This window comes from Erpetoichthys calabaricus, chromosome 2 (genome assembly GCF_900747795.2).
Source record: "Erpetoichthys calabaricus chromosome 2, fErpCal1.3, whole genome shotgun sequence".
Taxonomy (NCBI): Eukaryota; Metazoa; Chordata; class Cladistia; order Polypteriformes; family Polypteridae; genus Erpetoichthys; species Erpetoichthys calabaricus.
In genome coordinates, this window is record NC_041395.2 from 41,707,904 (window position 1) to 41,726,880 (window position 18,977).

At 34.7% G+C, this 18,977-nt stretch overlaps 1 protein-coding gene across 1 annotated transcript in view; it reads right to left on the reverse strand.

Annotated features, from left to right (window-relative positions):
- Nucleotides 1–18,977, reverse strand: part of LOC114644513 (uncharacterized) — a 216,685-nt gene that overhangs the window by 190,372 nt on the left and 7,336 nt on the right. The window contains exons 2-6 of the mRNA XM_051922302.1: nucleotides 18,133–18,210; nucleotides 17,700–17,783; nucleotides 17,150–17,233; nucleotides 13,443–13,529; nucleotides 12,902–12,991 (exon numbers count right to left, since the gene is read on the reverse strand). Of these exons, the coding sequence (XP_051778262.1) occupies nucleotides 12,902–12,991; nucleotides 13,443–13,529; nucleotides 17,150–17,233; nucleotides 17,700–17,772 (334 nt within the window). The 5' untranslated portion in view covers nucleotides 17,773–17,783; nucleotides 18,133–18,210. The remainder of the gene's footprint in view (nucleotides 1–12,901; nucleotides 12,992–13,442; nucleotides 13,530–17,149; nucleotides 17,234–17,699; nucleotides 17,784–18,132; nucleotides 18,211–18,977) is intronic.

Genomic DNA, 18,977 nt, shown 5'->3' on the forward strand with positions numbered 1-18,977 from the left:
ACACTAAAATAAATGGCTCTGCTGACTGCTGTTACATAAGATACATAAGTTAACTAATGAAAAGGCTGCAATTGGTACTATCCTCTTACACTTACTTAGTACAAATTAGTCATGCATTATTCACAAGTTTCACTTTCTTTCAGCTGATCTCAATTGATGTCAGTAAAACAGTACAGTGCATTAAAAATAAATTACTTTCTGTGAACTTTACTAAAATATTGAATAAGAGATAGTCTCACTGATGAAAAAAAGTTTTAAGGATTACCGTGCAATATCTTAGTCGTGATGAGAGGGACCTGCATACATAAATACAAAACAAAACCAAGTACTGGACATCCGCTTGCTCCTGTTTTAAAGAAAAGGACATTTTAAAGAGAAAAAAAGCCACAAATTTTCAGTGTATGCCAGAAAAGAAAGCAGTATAACTAATAAAGAAAAAAAATACTTTCACAGTCACAAGCAAAATAAAACTGCTATCATCAGTGGATAAAGCAGACTTGAGAATGGGTGGATATACAGTATTAAGTATAAAATTCCATCTAATATAACGACAATGATATAAAACGATAATAGCAAAGACTGTTTATGTAACCAATTATAAATGATTCCTGTTCATTTAAAAAACTATCAATGTTTAGTAATAAATGTCCCATGGAGAATGAATTCTCAATAAAAGCAGTAAAGAGACAAAAACATTGATGCATGAAAATTTACTATGGCATTATGAAGACTGAAGCAGCAGATACATGCCCAGCCTGTTTGAACTGGCAGGTTGACTAAAACATTTCTCTAAATGCAAGTGAATTTGCAAGGAATTTAAGCAGATGACAAGACAGGGTCTTCCTGTGCTACATCCAGGCAACAGCAAACAAGATAAGAATATAGAATATGACAAGTTTTGAAGAGAAATGCTACTTAGTGCAACTTAGCTCAACAATTTCTATTCACCTAACTGAAAAAATCATTAAGTCAAGATTTCGGATCCCCACAGTACCATTATCTACTATAATACCATATTAATAACTGTGATTGGCAATGCATTTCATGAATCTGTTTTTCTCTGTGAGTAGAAATATTGCAGATGCTTGTACAAAATGTACTACATCTGGCTTTTATCTGTGTCACCTGTTGTTGATAAATAAATTCGTCTTGATTCATCCTGACATCTACCATGCTAACTCTTTACATCATGTCACCTCAAAATCTTTGATTGTTTAAAATGAAATAAATTATCACCTTTAATCTCTCCTCATAGCTCATATTCTGCAATCCTGGAATCAGTGCAGTAGTTTATTTGTGTACTTTATATAATGCTGATAAGTCTTTTTGTAATAAGCACATATAAATCTGCACATAATATCCTGGATACGGCTTCGCAAATTCATTATACAGCTCAAGCATAATGGAAGTTAAACTTAAACTTGATACAACAAACTCTTTACACCAAAATGCTATAAGTCTTTTAAATCACTTCTATACACTGTCTAGTTGTGGACAGTATGACAGGAACACTATGACTCTGTTCTACTAAAGAAAGAAAAAACATCTTCTTATAAGATATTCTTTCAAGTTACAGAGCTTACATTTATTTGCATTGTCCTTAACCTACCACATACTTGCCCAAATAATAATAGTAATAATAACCACAAATTAGCTGTTAGGTGGTAAAGGTTTAATAAAGATAGTTAGTCAGTTAGGGACAGGGGATGATTAGCGGGCCAGAATGATTAGGCTGTGATGGACATTTTAGCTTGGACACTGGGGTATACCCTACTCTTTTCAAGGGATGCTCAGGGGTATTTTATGACCACAGAGAGACAGGAACTTAGTTTTTACATCTCATCTAAAAGGATGGTGCCAATTTTTATAGCGCAGTGCCCCCCATCACTGCACTGAGGCATCAGGATCTACACACAGACCCAAGGGTAAGCAGCCCCTGCTGGTCTCACCAGCACCACTTACAGGTTCTCCTGTATTGCTTTTGCTTTTTCTGAATTCATGTGAACACAACTAATAAGACATTTTCCATGTAACACTGTACTTAGGTATGTATAATTATTAAGGACTACTGAAAGTATTAAAGCAAATCTACTGTCAGATAATGCATATAAGTATATGAGACATGTCTCTGAATTATCTTATTTATCATATTTTATGTGTTTTGTTAAGCAGTATTCAGTCTACCTAGGGATGGTGTTAACCATACTAAGTTGGGCTATCACCATCATGGTTACAATAAAGAAATATGAACAAAACAATACCAACAATAAATAATTCTGTTTTACACAGTATATTAGATTGCATAAACTACTGTACCTTAAAAGTAGAAAACAGACTTGGAAATGAATTTTTTATCTTGTGACAAGCAAGGACAAAAGCCAGTAATCAGAGTATCAACTAACAAAGGCCATTATGCAAATCAAAATCAAAGTCGTGGAGAATGTAGGCAATAATTTTTCAAACTAAAATGAACAAAAGATAAACGGTAACGGTAAGCTTGGAGTTATCCACAAACTTGGACACTAAGTCCCATGAGGCACTGGCTTACTGAAGACATTACTTGACATGGCTTCCAAAGACATGTCCTTACGAATGGAGTACTTCAACATAGTAGCAGTTGCTCAAAATGGCTGTGATCATAGACAAAATTAGATGGTTTGACGTAAATACAAAATATGACTGTAAAATAAAATAAATCCATCCATCCATCCATTTTCCAACCCGCTGAATCCGAACACAGGGTCACGGGGGTCTGCTGGAGCCAATCCCAGCCAACACAGGGCACAAGGCAGGGAACCAATCCCGGGCAGGGTGCCAACCCACCGCAGGACACACACAAACACACCCACACACCAAGCACACACTAGGGCCAATTTAGAATCGCCAGTCCACCTAACCTGCATGTCTTTGGACTGTGGGAGGAAACCGGAGCACCCGGAGGAAACCCACGCAGACACGGTGAGAACATGCAAACTCCACGCAGGGAGGACCCAGGAAGCGAACCCAGGTCCCCAGATCTCCCAACTGCGAGGCAGCAGCGCTACCCACTGTGCCACCGTGCCGCCCCTAAAATAAATCTCAAATCAAAATTTGAAATGAAAGTAAAGCTATGTTTCAAGAGGTCTCAAAAAAGTAGAAAAAAAAGTCCCAAACAAAATGTATAAAATCTAGAGTAAAGCAAAGAACATTGGCTAATGTAACACATCCAAACTGCAAAAGGAAAATATTTATACCTAAAATCCCAGGAAAGTTGTTATCATCTTTAAAGAAAGCATATATAAATGTCTGAAAAGAAGTCCAGTTGTCGATTAGGAGACCTGCATAAAAACGTAAACAATTTTTAAACAGTTATAATTGATGAAGTACAAATAACATATCAATTCAATTGTGAATGATTATCTACTCAGTAAAACTGATCATGAAATGAATTATTATGTTATCTACAGATTATAAAATAGTTCCCCATTTAAGAAGAACTTTAGTATTGAAAGCATAATTTCATTTACAAGTGCCTTTACTCCAAATGGTCCATTTTTTTTGTTTTCTCGTTATTTATGAGAACTCTGTTACAGTATTTGTAGCATTTTTAAAAAAAACATCCTTCAACTATAGGTATCCACAAAAAATGTAATGTTCTATTAGTAAAAACACTGTACCTTTAATTAAAAGGAACTGCTCAGTGCAATTATGGAAGATTTTAGCAAGAATTTCATAATGATTCAGCTGTAAAGCTATAAACAATAAACAATCACAATGAGTTCAGATAAAAAATGAATACCATTCCCTTTGTAATTTATGATTTATAAATGCATATTTAAAATTATTAACAAGCATTACCTTTGTCAAGGATGTCTGCATAAGCAAGAACAGCTAGAATCACCACCATAGCAAAAACAGTCATTAACGTTTTATAACAGCCTAAAAAAATAAAAAACAAATAACAAAAAAAAAAAAATTGATTATCACTTTACTAGCCTCTGCCCATGTTGTAAAATTAAAGGTAATTGCACCTGATGAAAATCGTACCCTAAATTTCTCAGCAAATCAGATTGCAGTGAAGAATAAGTTGTTTTAGTTTTATATGTCGACACCACAGTATGTTAAATATCTTACACACATGCACATATACTGTATAGTTACAGACTGTCCCTCTTGCTGCTTGGGGAATTCAACAGAACACAGGGTACTCAAACATGACACATCTAACCAGAAATATGAATACTCAAATGTTTCACCCACTTCTTAGCACCCACTGTTTCCTAGGCGGATTAGAAATACCTAGCTTAAACAGGAACTGGCCACCAGACCACTAATAAAAGAACTGGAATTTGTGACCTGGTAGAGTTCTGGCCAGAGGTCTTCAGGAGAAACTTGTCCATTCCTATCCAAAGAGCTACCAATCCAGTGGAAACAACGAAATTTGAACTTCAGAGCACTCTTTGCAAATGACCATCAAAGAGAAAACCCAACACTAAGAGCCCACCCCAGTCATCTGGGAACTCTGTATAGCATGTCCATATATTCTTCAGAGAAGAAATAATGAGACTATACTGTACAATTTTGCAAAATAGCACATTTTTATTGCTATTGTTAAGCTGGAGAGAGAGGATAGGCTTACTTTTTAATATCTTTCTGTTCAGATTTATATAATTTAAAGTAAAACCTGAACTACCTGAAAGTACAAAATGCTAAAAGAAAAACAGACATTTTATAGAAATCAAAAGTGAGCTCTTTATTAATTTGTGTCCTCAATTGGAGCACACTACTCATCATTAATGAATTTCCTATGCTATTAGCTCATCAAACATGAGTAGAATGTTCTGTGTCACTTTTTAACTAATAAAATCTGATGTACAGTGCACAATACAGGTTACGTATCTCTACTTCGAAATTCCTGGGACCAGAAGAATGTTGGATTTCTGATATTTTCAGATTTTGGAACATAGGCATATGCATAATTTTAGAACTTGCGGATACCTTTGTTCAATTAGGGAAATGCTGCCAAACCAGATAAATAACAACTCTTGTGTATAATAATTCATATCATCAAGCAATTATTATAATGTGCATTGACATGACAAACATATTAGAGAGAGAGAGAGAGAGAGTGAGATAGATAGATAGATAGATAGATAGATAGATAGATAGATAGATAGATAGATAGATAGATAGATAGATAGATAGATAGATAGATAGATAGATAGATAGATAGATAGATAGATAGACAGACATTGGGGCAGCACATCTTCCTTAGGAAATTATGTTGTTTTAATGCGGGAAGTGGCATCTTTCACATTTTCTATGACTCTGTGAGGGCCAGAGCAATTTTCTACACCATGGAGTGCTGGGCTGGTAACATTACTTCAAGAAAGGCCAATTGAATCAACAAGGTAATTAAAAGAGAATGCTCTGTTATGGGGATGCACGCTGGACCCCTGAAGGTAGTAACGAAGCAGAGAATTAAAACAAAATTGAGTACCATTATGAACAATTTTGCACATCCTCTCTGTGACACACTAAAACTGAATAATTTCCACTAACGGATCATTTGGAAGAAGTGGGCCAGGAAACACTATTGGAGCTTCTTTATACCAACTGTAATATGTCTGCACAATGCCTCACATTGATTTTGACTGGCAAGTCAGAGGTTTTCTTTCTTTTTAATTTTTTTTTCTTTTTAAGTCATTCTGTTGTGTGCATATCTATCTATCTATCTATCTATCTATCTATCTATCTATCTATCTATCTATCTATCTATCTATCTATCTATCTATCTATCTATCTATCTATCTATCTATCTATCTATCTATCTATCTATCCATGTTTACATGAAATATATAGAGAGAGAAATATACATTCTTGTTATTTTAGTAGTGACTTACTAGTTTAGATTGGGCATCTATCAAAATGTATTTGGGAACTGCAAACAACTCTCAATCAAATTTGAATGCATTGTACAGTATATTTGAAAATAATTGTGAAAATAAGATTGTTGAGTATTTCTTCATATTTGTTAGTACAGAAATGATTTCAAAATGATATTCTGTGACAGATATGTGATGCATGCAGCTACCCGCTGTGTAAACTGCATTTAAATAAAGTTTAATAGGGCTATGGTGGCTCCTATCTCCATACACATAGCAGAAAGTAATATATTTAAAGCTAGCAGATGGTAAAATCACATTTGTAGACTTGACTTTAAATTACGGTTTAAGGATAGGACATACAGGGGTTTAAATAATTATGAATACATTGCTGTGTCATTTTTATTTTTTTCTTTTCACACATATTTTTAAACAGCAGTGGAAATCTGTCTGAGCTCCTTTGTTTGGACAGATACATTACAAGTTCCTCATCAAACTTCTGACAAGTTCTGTGTGTCAATATCTAAGTGCACAGGGAGTAGCCGTAAAGGACAGGCTATTCTAATCTTGTGGAATGAATCTGTTTACAATACAGTTTGATAAACAAGTGCTGTAGAAATACAAGTTTCTTTTTTGTCTGGTGCTTTCAACTTTGTATATTGTATAAATCTAAAATGCAAGGTTACAATTATGTTTATTCCTACACTTTATAACAACCACCAGAACAAGGACGGATTAAGACCCTCACAGGTCCATAGGTGACCTGGCTCCTTAACAGAGAGTTGATCATACTTTTAACTATGCACTAAGTGGACACTTCTGGCATTTCGCCACACAGATACTGAATCATTTCAATCAGAATGGAGAAAATTGTCATTTTGACTTGCGGATACTTGACCATCAAGTGGATCAGTCGACACAGGACCCTTAGGCTCACACCCAGAACCCTAAACATGCAACATCCCATAAAGATACATTTGTATTTATTTGTCCATTCACAATAACTGCTGTGGGTGGGGTTTTAACGTACTGTAACTAGGAAAATAAAATAGTATAAAACCACAGAGATGTCTTTCCATTAATGTGGCATGAACTGCCTGGAATGTGAAAATAAAGTGAAAAAAATTGAAGCATTTACAGTGTCCATTGACTCTTTAAGTTAATCACAATAACTTGCTGATATATGTTATGGTCAAGGAAGTGGCAAAATGTTAATATTGAACCAAATGGGCCAAACAATAAACAAAGTTCAAAAAGGCAGGCAGGACAGGAAAGCACAAGCATTTCACAACATATCTAAGCATTTCACTAAATACTATACTGTGTGTATTACTGTATGTGACAAATAAAACTTGATTTGGTTTGATTTGCCAAGTGAAGTATCCAGAAACATATACTAAACTTATAATGAATGAAATATGTAATAGTCCCATTACTAAAGTCTTCTTGGAAGTAAGTGTCTTTTAGGTTCCTCTAACTTAAGAGAGGTGAGAAGAGAGCCAAGAAAAAGTCCTTTCCCTAGACGTGTTTCTCCCTAAAGCTACAACAGATGTTTGTTTTGTTTTTTAAATGAATCTAATAGATGGATAAATTCCTTACTGCTCACAGGACTAGCAATGGACATTGATGGATTTAACACCATGGCTGCTGCCTTAATTAACTAGTAAAAAACAGATGTTACTTGTTTTTCTTAGGGGAACAAGACACTGCCAAAATGATGTCACTGTCATACAAATACAATATACAGTATATAGAGGGGTGTATACACATTCCATAAATCCACAAATTCCAAAACTCAGATTACAACAATGTAGATCACAGATGATGCTAAATGTATCTTTATTTGTAAAAATCCTGAGGATAAGTACTACCCTGGGTGCTCATTATCACACTCAAAAAAACAACAGCACCTTCAGCATTCAGAAAATTAGCTACATGAAACCATGTCCCAGAGGCTGCAGTGGGAGACAAGCAAAGAAGCTGGACTTCTTTTAAAATAGCAGAATTCCACAAAAAATGTATCTGCTAGAATATTAGTGATCTGTCCTTCAAAACATAACAAAAACTTTACAGTTTCAAAGTATTAGTAAGTAGTAGTGTTGCTAAAGAGTAATTGTTAGTGAGCAATTTCCAAATACCTAGAAAAGGTTAAGAGAAATACATTTTCTGATAGAGAGCTCTTAATATATCTCAGTATCACTTTAAATTAGGCGTCCCAAATACACTGTACTCACCATGTAATTACCTATATAATTATAGAGTAACTAGGTGTTATTGCCTTGTACTTACTGTATAATACCGTGTAAGACTACTATTAAGTACTCAATTGTAATTGTTATTCCACAATTTATATACATACACACTTACAAAAACTGCGGCATACCAATTACAATTGAGTACTTAATGATATCATTACACTGTATTGCACAGTAAGTACAAGGTAATGACACCTAGTTACTCTGTAATTATATAGGTAATTACATGGTAAGTACAGAGTATTTGGGACACCTAATCTAAAGTGATACCTATATCTCTTACATAACCAGTCTACTCTTCCTGTTTAACACAAAGTACAAGCACTACATCTAACAAACTACTAACATAAGAATTACAATTATTTTACCATAAATAACATCTCATATATTACCATACCTTGTAACATTGCTTGCACTAGCACAAGAATAAATGCAGTTGCTTGAATCAAAACAGCAATCAGGATCAGTGAACTGTCACCTATATAAAATAAAAAATAAAAACATTTTCAGCTTGTGAAGATTGTCACTAAATTTTCACAAACGGAAACATTAAATACCGTTTACACTTTACAGTTTCATTTAATAAACAATTAATTTTCTTACTAATTTGTGCCAAACATACAGTAGTTGAATACAATTTAAAAAAACACATTGTACATAGTTATCTTGAAAGGTTATAATCAGGAATCTGTCTCTTTGGACTATATGTTCCAAGAATGCCCTACTTTATAATCTGTATACTTGAAATAAAATTGCTTACATTTCAGATAGCTTTGGACTCACTATAATTTTTAATTCCCTAATAGAAATATTTGTGGTTTCACTGATTACTGAACAATCTATTCTGTTATCCCATATTGTTCTGCTAGTATGTCATAACTTCACTTCGATTCCTGCTTCTCTTTTTGCTATCTGGAAATTGGTGGGGGGCATGGTGCATCTGTTCTGAGATTAAATGCACTAAACATTGGACTGACTTGTAATTTATTCATCGTAATGCAAATGGTATTAACCAGGAAAAAAATTCTAACCGAAAAAATGTCCCAAATAGTAACATTTCAACATTATCCCACTATATTGGAAAATTTGAAGTCAACTGATTTCATTCAATGTGTACTCTTTGAAACTTTTTAATGCCTCCTGTCGTTCATAGGTAATGTTCTGTGTCTTCTTTGATTAATCAAGATAAACATGCTGGATTAATAAAACATTTTTTAACTAGATGGAACTGAACAATCATAAATTAAAAGCCTTGTGGCTCTCAGTGAGCTGGCAGAAGTCACAAAGGATTGATGAGCTTGTTTCCTCACACTTTTCCTGTACGGTATGCTCACATTTTCTTCATCCACGGTATTGACTTTTTAATATACAGAAAATGCTCTTCTCATTTTTTTATTTTTTTCATTTCAGAAAACAGACTTCAAAGTTAAAGAGTAAAAGGAGTATAATTTAATGTTCAGCAAAGTGTAACAAACGTCTTTATAGGTGAACGCCAGAAAAGAGGATCAATCCACTGCTTTACACATTGGGCTTACAGTCATCCCACTGTATCAGCAGGTTCCGCATCCATGGATTCAACCAACCGCAGACTGAAAATATTAGAGAGAAAAAAAAACTTCACAAAAAGCAAACCTTGAACTTGCGGCACACCAAGCACTACGCTGAATCCAAGTGAATGAAGTGATGTGTAGACATACCCTGTGGGATGCTCTCTCAGTGGGGAGATGCAGATGTGCTAGCTCAAGTTGGGCAAAGTCAATGCTAGAGGGCAACAGCGGCTACAGGTTTTTGTTCCAACACATTTGCTTAATTAGAAAACAATCTTTGCCAATAATTTAATTTCATGGCTTTTTAGTGCTTTAACTCTGTCATGTCAGATCATTTTCATATCCTAGATTTCTTTGTCTTTTCTAAGGATATTTGCCAAATGATCTGAAGTCTAAAACAGATGAGTAATTCTCAGTCCTTCACTTTTTTCTCTTCGCTTTCATTCCAAGTATTTAATTAAACCAAATGGTGCATGAGCTGGCATGGTGGCGCAGTGGTAGTGCTGCTGCCTCTCAGTTAGAAGACCTGGGTTTGCTTCCCGGGTCCTCCCTGCGTGGAGTTTGCATGTTCTCTCCATGTCTGCGTGGGTTTCCTCTGGGTGCTCCGGTTTCCTCCTACAGTCCAAAGACATGCAGGTTAGGTGGATTGGTGATCCTAAATTGTCCCTAGTGTGTGCTTGGTGTGTGGGTGTTTGTGTGTATGTGTGTGCCCTGTGGTGGGCTGGCACCCTGCCCGGGGTTTGTTTCCTGCCTTGCGCCCTGTGTTGGCTGGGATTGGCTCTAGCAGACCCCCGTGACCCTGTAGTTAAGATACAAGCTAAGTGGAGAAGGTTTCTTTTGTCGTTTGTATTTTATTGCTCATAAGAAGCAATTAAAAACCAAGAATTCAGCTATTAAACACTAAAATAAGCAATAAGGATTCAAAATCTTAACGAGTGAGACAAATAAAATGAAGCAGAAGTGTTACTTGAGCAATAAGTGCTTCTTATTAAGCAATTGGGATGGAACAAAAACTTGCAGCCACTGCAGCCATCCAGGAACAATTTTGTCCACCCCTGTGCTAGCCCTTTGCCCGCACTCCTCGAGGCTCAGCAATGATCCTTCCTCTGTTTCACCAACACAAACGCTGTTATTGTGTTATTGTTTTTAATTCCTCTATAGTCAAGTCTGATCATCTTCTTGGTGCTCTGCAAGAGGGCACAACCAGTTGTGGAAGGGCCTATCTGAAGAGCAACAGGCAGTGTGTACAAAGTGCAGGGACTTCAATATCAGTTCAAGCTCAAAGGCCAACATGACTTGTCTGCATTGCCATAAGGGTCTGCTAGGGGGAGCGTGGCATACTCTTCAGTCTTGTTGTGTGTACCCTTGCACTGGCAACTATGCCTCCAGAATTTTGTAACCACGCAGCCCTGTGAACGTTAACTGTGCATGTGCTAGACAAGAAAACATGTGCCATTTAACAGGAACAGTTGTGTATTTTGTTGCTACTTATACCTATAGAATCCAATATTAAACATACACAGCAATAGCCAAATATCCACAAATTCCTGGCATTAAATTGCCCTGACCCTGGGCAAAGATGAAAGTTTGTGCAGGCAGAAATGGAAATATCTGCAAGATCGATGTAAAGGTAAAGATAAACCTTCAGGAGGAAAGCGGTGGGATTCTGCTACCATGCATTGCCACATACTGTATATAAACTATAAACAGACCAGTGAGCATTTATTTAAGGGACTTAAGCATCCATGGATTTTGTTATCTGCGGGGGGACTGGAAGCAATTATCTATGGATATGGAAAGCTGACTGTATTTGGTGTTTTTCCAGACTGAATACAATAAACTTCAGTGAATGTGTTCCCACAGTTCTTAGTAAAATTTGTGTTTTAAATTAATTGAAGTTTTAGACACTCAGGTGACACTTGCTCACATTAATTTTAACTCTGAATGTATGAGTGTGCAAATCGCTTTCTTTTGACTAATGAAAGCATCTTCTGTGACAAAGATGACATAGTGAACAAAAGGATAGAAGTGTCATTTTTTGAAAAAATAAACATTAGTCACAACTAGGTATAATTACTTCATTCAAAGCTCGGTTCAGATTTACATAGTTTAACTTGGCAGATGTCTTGCAAGAAATCTCTGTTTCTAGATATCCTACTATGGGTATATGGTACAAGATGTGATGGAAACACTTCAAACCTGGTGCTTAATAAACCATCTATAACCAATAGCTATAACACTTTCTAAAGTGCTATAAGCAATAATATTAGTATATCAACCTACTTCAATAAATTCTTTAAAACATTTTTTGCACTTTTATTATGTGATTTCTCAGCATTTGCAAACATCTACAATTATTAATGAGAGATGAATAAACAGAGAAATGCACAGAGAAAACTGTACATATAAGAAAAAACTTTTTTTTAAATTAAATAACATCTTCACTTAACAGTCTTCTTAAATGTTTTACCATTTAATGTATAAAAATTAAGCAGCATAAGTAATAGAGCATGTAGAACTGCATGGCCCTTTGGCTGGTCACAGGCTACTTTGAATATTATTGCTATGTTGGTGGATTTCCTATAGGAAAATTATTTATTTTCAGAATCTAAAGATATTGTGATGGGAGTGTTTAATTGTACACTGCAGTGAGTCAGGGTTCAACATAAGCAAAGGTCTGAGCTGAGCTTTCATAGGGTTTAGTTGTCTGTGAACATGAAATGGTGAAAAGAGTAAAAAAAAAGGGATTAAAGGATAAAACAGTTCATTTACATTATTTAAAAAGGAAGTCTTGACTAAAATAGGTTAACTGATCTTACAGTAAAGTTCAAAACAAACCTGTCAATGTTTTTCTTGACCACATTACTTGGTTCTATTCAAATCCCTGGAAAATCAGAAAAGTAGGATTTCCAACAGCCTATACACAGCCTTGGCTCTAGACCAAAATGCTAAGAGTGGAACCTGAAATACTAGGAGGCACGTAGTCCCAGAAATCCAACAAGTAATAATATACCCAACGGCATGGGTATGATATTAGGTGGGCTTAGCCTTGTTAAATGATCTGCTGGAGCAAGGCTAGCTACAACAGTAGATTGTTATATAATGCATATCTTCTTTATCAGTTAAAATTTTAGCTGTTTCTTTAAAATTTATTTACTTTGAAATAGTGCTTATACTGTACATGTTGGAAAAATTTGCATTTACCAGTGGTACTAGGGAATACATTTTATATTACCTTTCTTATTCCACAAGACAATCCCAATTATAATGAAAAACTCATGAACACATATTAAGGAAATTGTAGATACCGTCAGCTTCCTTCTTACTGAAAAGATACAAAACGAATAGTTTATTATAAGGTTCATATACTAAACAAGTAAGCATAATTAGATTGCTAGTGTTCAATACACCAGAAAGTTGGCAATAACTTGGTACTGATTCCAATAATTAAGTTAAAAAATAAAGATCAAACAAACAGATTTCATGCAATTTTTAAATCTCATTACAAGAAATTACGCCAAAGAAACTTATCCTGAAATAGATCTGTGTATATTTTTGTGAGGAAAAATCCATGTCTATTTCAATATATACTATTCTACTTTGTAAAGACCTGTATCAAGTAAATGCAAAAAATAAATAAATAAAAGATGAAAATAACAGAACAAAAGTTTGCTATGCAAAGAGCAGTACCTACTTACTACTTAAAGACATTCTTATTGATTTTATTTTCAAAGCTCTATCTATCTATGCAGGCTAAGAAGAAATTAAAAATGTACCTTTTGGTTTTTCTAGCAAGAAGAAAGCCATAAATATATTAAATATCTGCAGGATAATATCTGTTAACAGCAGAGGCTCAATTTGTCCTGTTTAAAAGAAAAACAACTATTATAACATAAAACTATTTTATCATATACAACAATTCAAAAAACATACAAGAGAAAGGAATTCCTGTTAATGAAACTTTGATGAAATTTCTAAAAACCGTGATTCGACAATAATAACTGTAAGTAACGACAGCTTATTTATTGTTATTTGCGATACAGAAAATAAAAATGCATGGCTAAACAAATATGGTATATGCATTTTGTATATGTTACCCAGATGAACTGTTGTGGGTAAGGCTAGTGTTTCCATTTTTGTCTAAGTCAATTTATGACCTATACGCAATTCACAATGGGGAGTGAGATATTGATATATCAATTTTGCATTGATTCTTTCATTTGTCAACTTGTTATGTTCTTGTAAATGTTCAATAAACAATCACAAAAAGATGTAAAATGTGCATTGGTTTTTTTACATTTTATTTTTAATAATGAATAGTAAATCTCAGAGCAAAATCTCTACTTTTTACTGAAATCATTTTCAATTACTCTGCTGTGTTTACCACGTTAATTTTAACTGTATAGTGAATCACATTTACTTATCTTTAAGTATTTAAGTATCTTATGAAGAAGAGAGTTTGAGACAGATGAGTTGCACAGTAGTTAGATTAGGTAAAGATGCTTAAGTACTATAGAAATCAGTCACCTGAAATTTAGTTTTTTTATATTTTTTTATATTATTTACATATTACTTATTTATCTACAAATGAAAACATACTGGCTGCTAAAGGAAAATTAGGGGACAATTCTTGGGTTTACTTTTTCATGTTATCAATATACTATTTATCTTTATTTTTAGAAAGCTTTTGATAAGGCCTCTCATGAGAAAGTTAATGATCAAGCTAAAAGAACTGTGAAGTAAAGGTGAATGAGTAAAAATATGGTTGAAATCCTGAGAACAAAGCAGTATGGTCAGAAAAAAAAATTCATAATTTGGTAATGTTGAAAGTGGTGTATGAATAAGAAAATGCATTGCATTTTACATATTAAACTAGGTGGAATGGCAGATAATCTACAATCAGGAAAATAACAATTATAGTTTGAAGGAGTTGAATCTTTTCAGCATAAGCAAATGGAGACTAAGAGGTGACAAGATCGATGTTTTTAAAATTTTCAAGGGAAACAGTACACTGGATCTAATATTTTAAAATATTTTTTTCAACAAAAACATAGGGACTGAGATGTAAATGTTTTAAGGATGAATTTCACAAATACATTTGCCTAACACAAGGAAACAGTAGAGACAAGGAATAAATTACTAGGTAGAATGGTTGAGAGCAGTACTTGAGGGACTTTTCAAACATAAATTGATATTAATTAAGCGAAATTAGATACGTAGGATTGTCAGGCTTTGTTGTGCTGAAAGGCTATTCTCATCAAAAGCTGTTCTAATATAACAGTAATAATAATAACAGTTTTGGCTAAAGGAGCAGCACTTCTGAGCTGAAAACACAACAGTATGTCAAAATACTTTACAGAGGGGAAAATGAGTATTGAACACATCAACGTTTTTCTCAGTAAATATATTTCTAATGGGGCTATTGACATGAAATTTACACCAGATGTCAGTAACAACCCAAGTAACCCACACATACAAAGAAATAAAAAGTCCATAAATTAAGTTACGTGTAATAAAGTGGAATGACACAGAGAAAAAGAATTAAACACATGAAGTAAAGGAGGTGCAAAAAGGCATGGAAAGCCAAAAAAGCAGCTGAAATCTGTCAGTACTCAGAAAGCAATCCCACCCCTCTATCAGTGCAATTTAATATCAGCTGGCTGAGTCCTAACTGATGGTCTATAAAAAGGTTTCTCATTACCAAGGTGTCACACAAGAAGCAACTCATGATGGGTAATAGCAAAGAGCTCTCTCAAGACCTTCGCAACCTTATTGTTGCAAACATACTGATGACATTGGATACAGACATATTTCTAAACTTCTGAATGTTCCAGTGAGCACCTTTAGGGCCATAATCTGGAAGTGGAAAGAACATTATTTCACCATAAACCCGCCACGACCAGGTGCTCCTCGAAGGAGTTCTGACAGAGAAGTCAAAAGAATAATCAGAACAGTTGTCCAAGAGCCAAGGACCACTCGCAGAGAGCTTCAGAAAGAACTGGAATTAGCAGGTACAGTTGTTTCAAAGAAAACAATAAGTAATGTATTCTACTGCCATGGCCTCTATGCACACTCACCGCGCAAGACTCCACTGCTAAAGAAAAAGCATGTCGAAGAGCTCTTTAAAGTTTGCTGCACAACATTTGGACAAGCCAATGAAATACTGGGAGAATATAGTCTGGTCAGATGAGACCAGAATTGAACTCTTTGAACGTCATTGCACACACCATATTTGGAGGAGAAATGTCAGTGCATATCACCCCAAAAACACCATACCAACAGTGAAGTTTGGAGGTGGGAACATCATGGTGTGGGGCTGTTTTTCAGCATATGGTAATGGCAGACTTCATATAATTGAAGGAAGGATGAAAGGAGAAATGTACCTGGACATTCTTGATAACAATCTGCTGCCATCTTTCAGGATGCTGAAGATGAAATAAGGCAGCACATTTCAGCAAGACAATGACCCCAAACACACAGCCAAGGAAACTCTCAATTGGTTTCAGAGAAAGTAAATAAAGCTGCTAGAATGGCCCAGTCAATCACCCGACTTGAACCCAATTGCAAATCTATGGAAAGAACTGAAGATCAAAGTTCATAGAAGAGGCCCCCGGAACCTTCAAGATTTGAAGAGAGTTTGTGTGAAAGAATGGGTCAAAATAACACCTTCGCAATGCATGCAACTAATTTCTCCATACAGAAGGCATCTTGAAACTGTCATTACCAACAAAGGCTTTTCTACTAAGTATTAAATAAATTTTATTAAATGTGTTCAATACTTATTCCCAGTGTCATTCCACTTTATTATGCACAACTTATTATTATTATTTCTTTGTATGTGTGAATTATTTGCATTGTTACCGACATCTGGTGTAAATTTCATGTAAATTTCATGCTCTATAACTTCTTTTAAAACGTTCACATTTTATTTTATATGGCTTGTCTATTTTTAACTTGTAATTTTTTTTTTTTTATTTTTTTTTTTAGCTTTATTGGATCTAGGTTGAGTGACTTGTTTTTCTCGTCATACACATTTCATTGTATGTTGACCCTGTGTTAACCTATATATGACAAATAAACCTTAACCTAAACCTAAACCTAAACCCAATAGCTCAGTTAGAAATATATTTACTGAGAAAAACGGTGATGCGTTCAATACTTATTTTCCCCGCTGGAAAGTATTTTAGTATACTGTTGTGTTTTCAGCTCAGAAGTGCTGATCCTTTAGCCAAAACTGTTTTTTTGTGCTTCATATTGAAACTTCATGTTGAAACTGTATTACACATAGTTAAGTCAAGTGGTTATGATAACGTGATTTTAACTTTAAAATTTCTTTACCAAAATAGACTCTGTGATTACTCTGAAAAAGTGCAAATGATCTCATTTAGTATTGCATTTTCAAAAAAACTGCACTTAATTATACAGAACATTGTCGTATAGATACTAATGTAATCAAAAATATTTCCAGAATTAAAGAGTATACCTTCCTTCCACAGGTACTGATAGTCATAACTCACAAAGGCATTGGCAAGGTTCTGATAATCAGTCATCATGTTATCAATGACATCTGTTTAAAAAAATAAGAGATAATAAGAATGTCAGTTAGTCAGTCAATCATCATCCAACCCGCTATATCAAAATACAGAGTCACAGGGGTCTGCTGAAGCCAATCCCAGCCAGTACAGGGTGCAAGGCAGGAACAAATCCCGGGCAGGGTGCCAGCCCACCGCAGGACACACACACACATACACACACACACACACACGAGAGACAATTTAGGATTGCCAATGCTTGGACTGTGGGAGGAAACCCACGCTGACACAGGGAGAACATGCAAACTCCATGCAGGGAGGACCTGGGACGTGAACCCAGGTCTCCTAACTGCAAGGCCGCCCACAATAAGAATGTACAGTATAGTAATTTTATCATCACATCCAGTTTAAGAGCAAATCTGCATAAAATATAATTCAATTAGCATGCAGGTCCCTTGAACATCAACATATTCTGCATGCTGATTTACTGCTAAGAATTACCTTTTTCTAAGTTTTCTAAATAGCAAAATGCAAATATTAGCAACAGCATTGCTGCAAATGTGACACCACACATTTTATAGAAACCTAGGAAACAAAAGAAAATACAGTGAGAAAACAACACCTTACATATTATATTCACAGAGGTTACTGTGAAATTAAAAGAGTACATATTTTATTTATTAGGAAACATTATGACTTATCTTTATAGTGAACATACGTAACAAATGGAAGTGTTTACAAATAACCTTATAAAAATATTAGTGAGCAGTTTTCACAAGGACGCTTACTGTCCAGAATAGCTAAATACAAGTTTTCACATTATTTGAAACAACACCTTAGAACACTGAAAATGAACAATTTGAACATGTTTGATTGATCACCAAGCTTCATTTTTATTTGATTTATATTTAAACTTTCACAGTTCTTGCCCTACCTTGGGATGTGTGTTTTGCTAGTATAAAAAACAAAACTAATTGGGTCAAACCAACAGCCACCAGGCATGTGCAGTCACCTGTTATAAGGAGATATAAAGTATTTAATTAGTGCTGATGCCACAAAAGCACATTCAAAAGCAGAAAAAATATACAATAATTCAACTAAAAATACAAATGGTGATTTTACAGTAAGATTTCATGAGCCAGAAAATCCAAATTTGGTCAATATTTTGTTATTCTCTCATTATTGTCAGTATTCAATAAACAAACAAATACATTAACTAATAATAATTATTGATCAATGTATTTAATCAAATCAAGGAAGCAACATTGCCACTACCAAAAACTGATGCCCTGCTATCAAATCCTTTTGCCGTATTAACCAATTAAAGAGGATACACAGTGTTGCATCTTTGTTACAGAAGCATCAGAGATCATTTTGCTGTGAATCTGCATTGTAAACATCTCATTATATAACAGGCTTCATTAAATGGAAAATATACTGCCTTTAGCTAAAATAAAAATTAGCAAATACTGTGCCTAAGAAGAAGCCTGTTTAACACATAATTCAACTAATATTTAGTGTAGAAAAGGGAAAATATGACCCCAAAGAGATTTCTTTCAAGATTTTAGCTTTAAAAGACAGTTAAGGATGATGTGGCAAGTATTGGTAATGGCAAGAGTGATACAAAATATGCAGACAGTGACATATGGATAGGGAGTACTGTGAATTTACATATTCTGAGGATTATACTGTATGTGTGAAGAATGGGATATCCTCCAAAAAATATCAGTTACTACTAATGATCTACAGAGCGATTTGAAAATTATAGCGGGAGAAGAG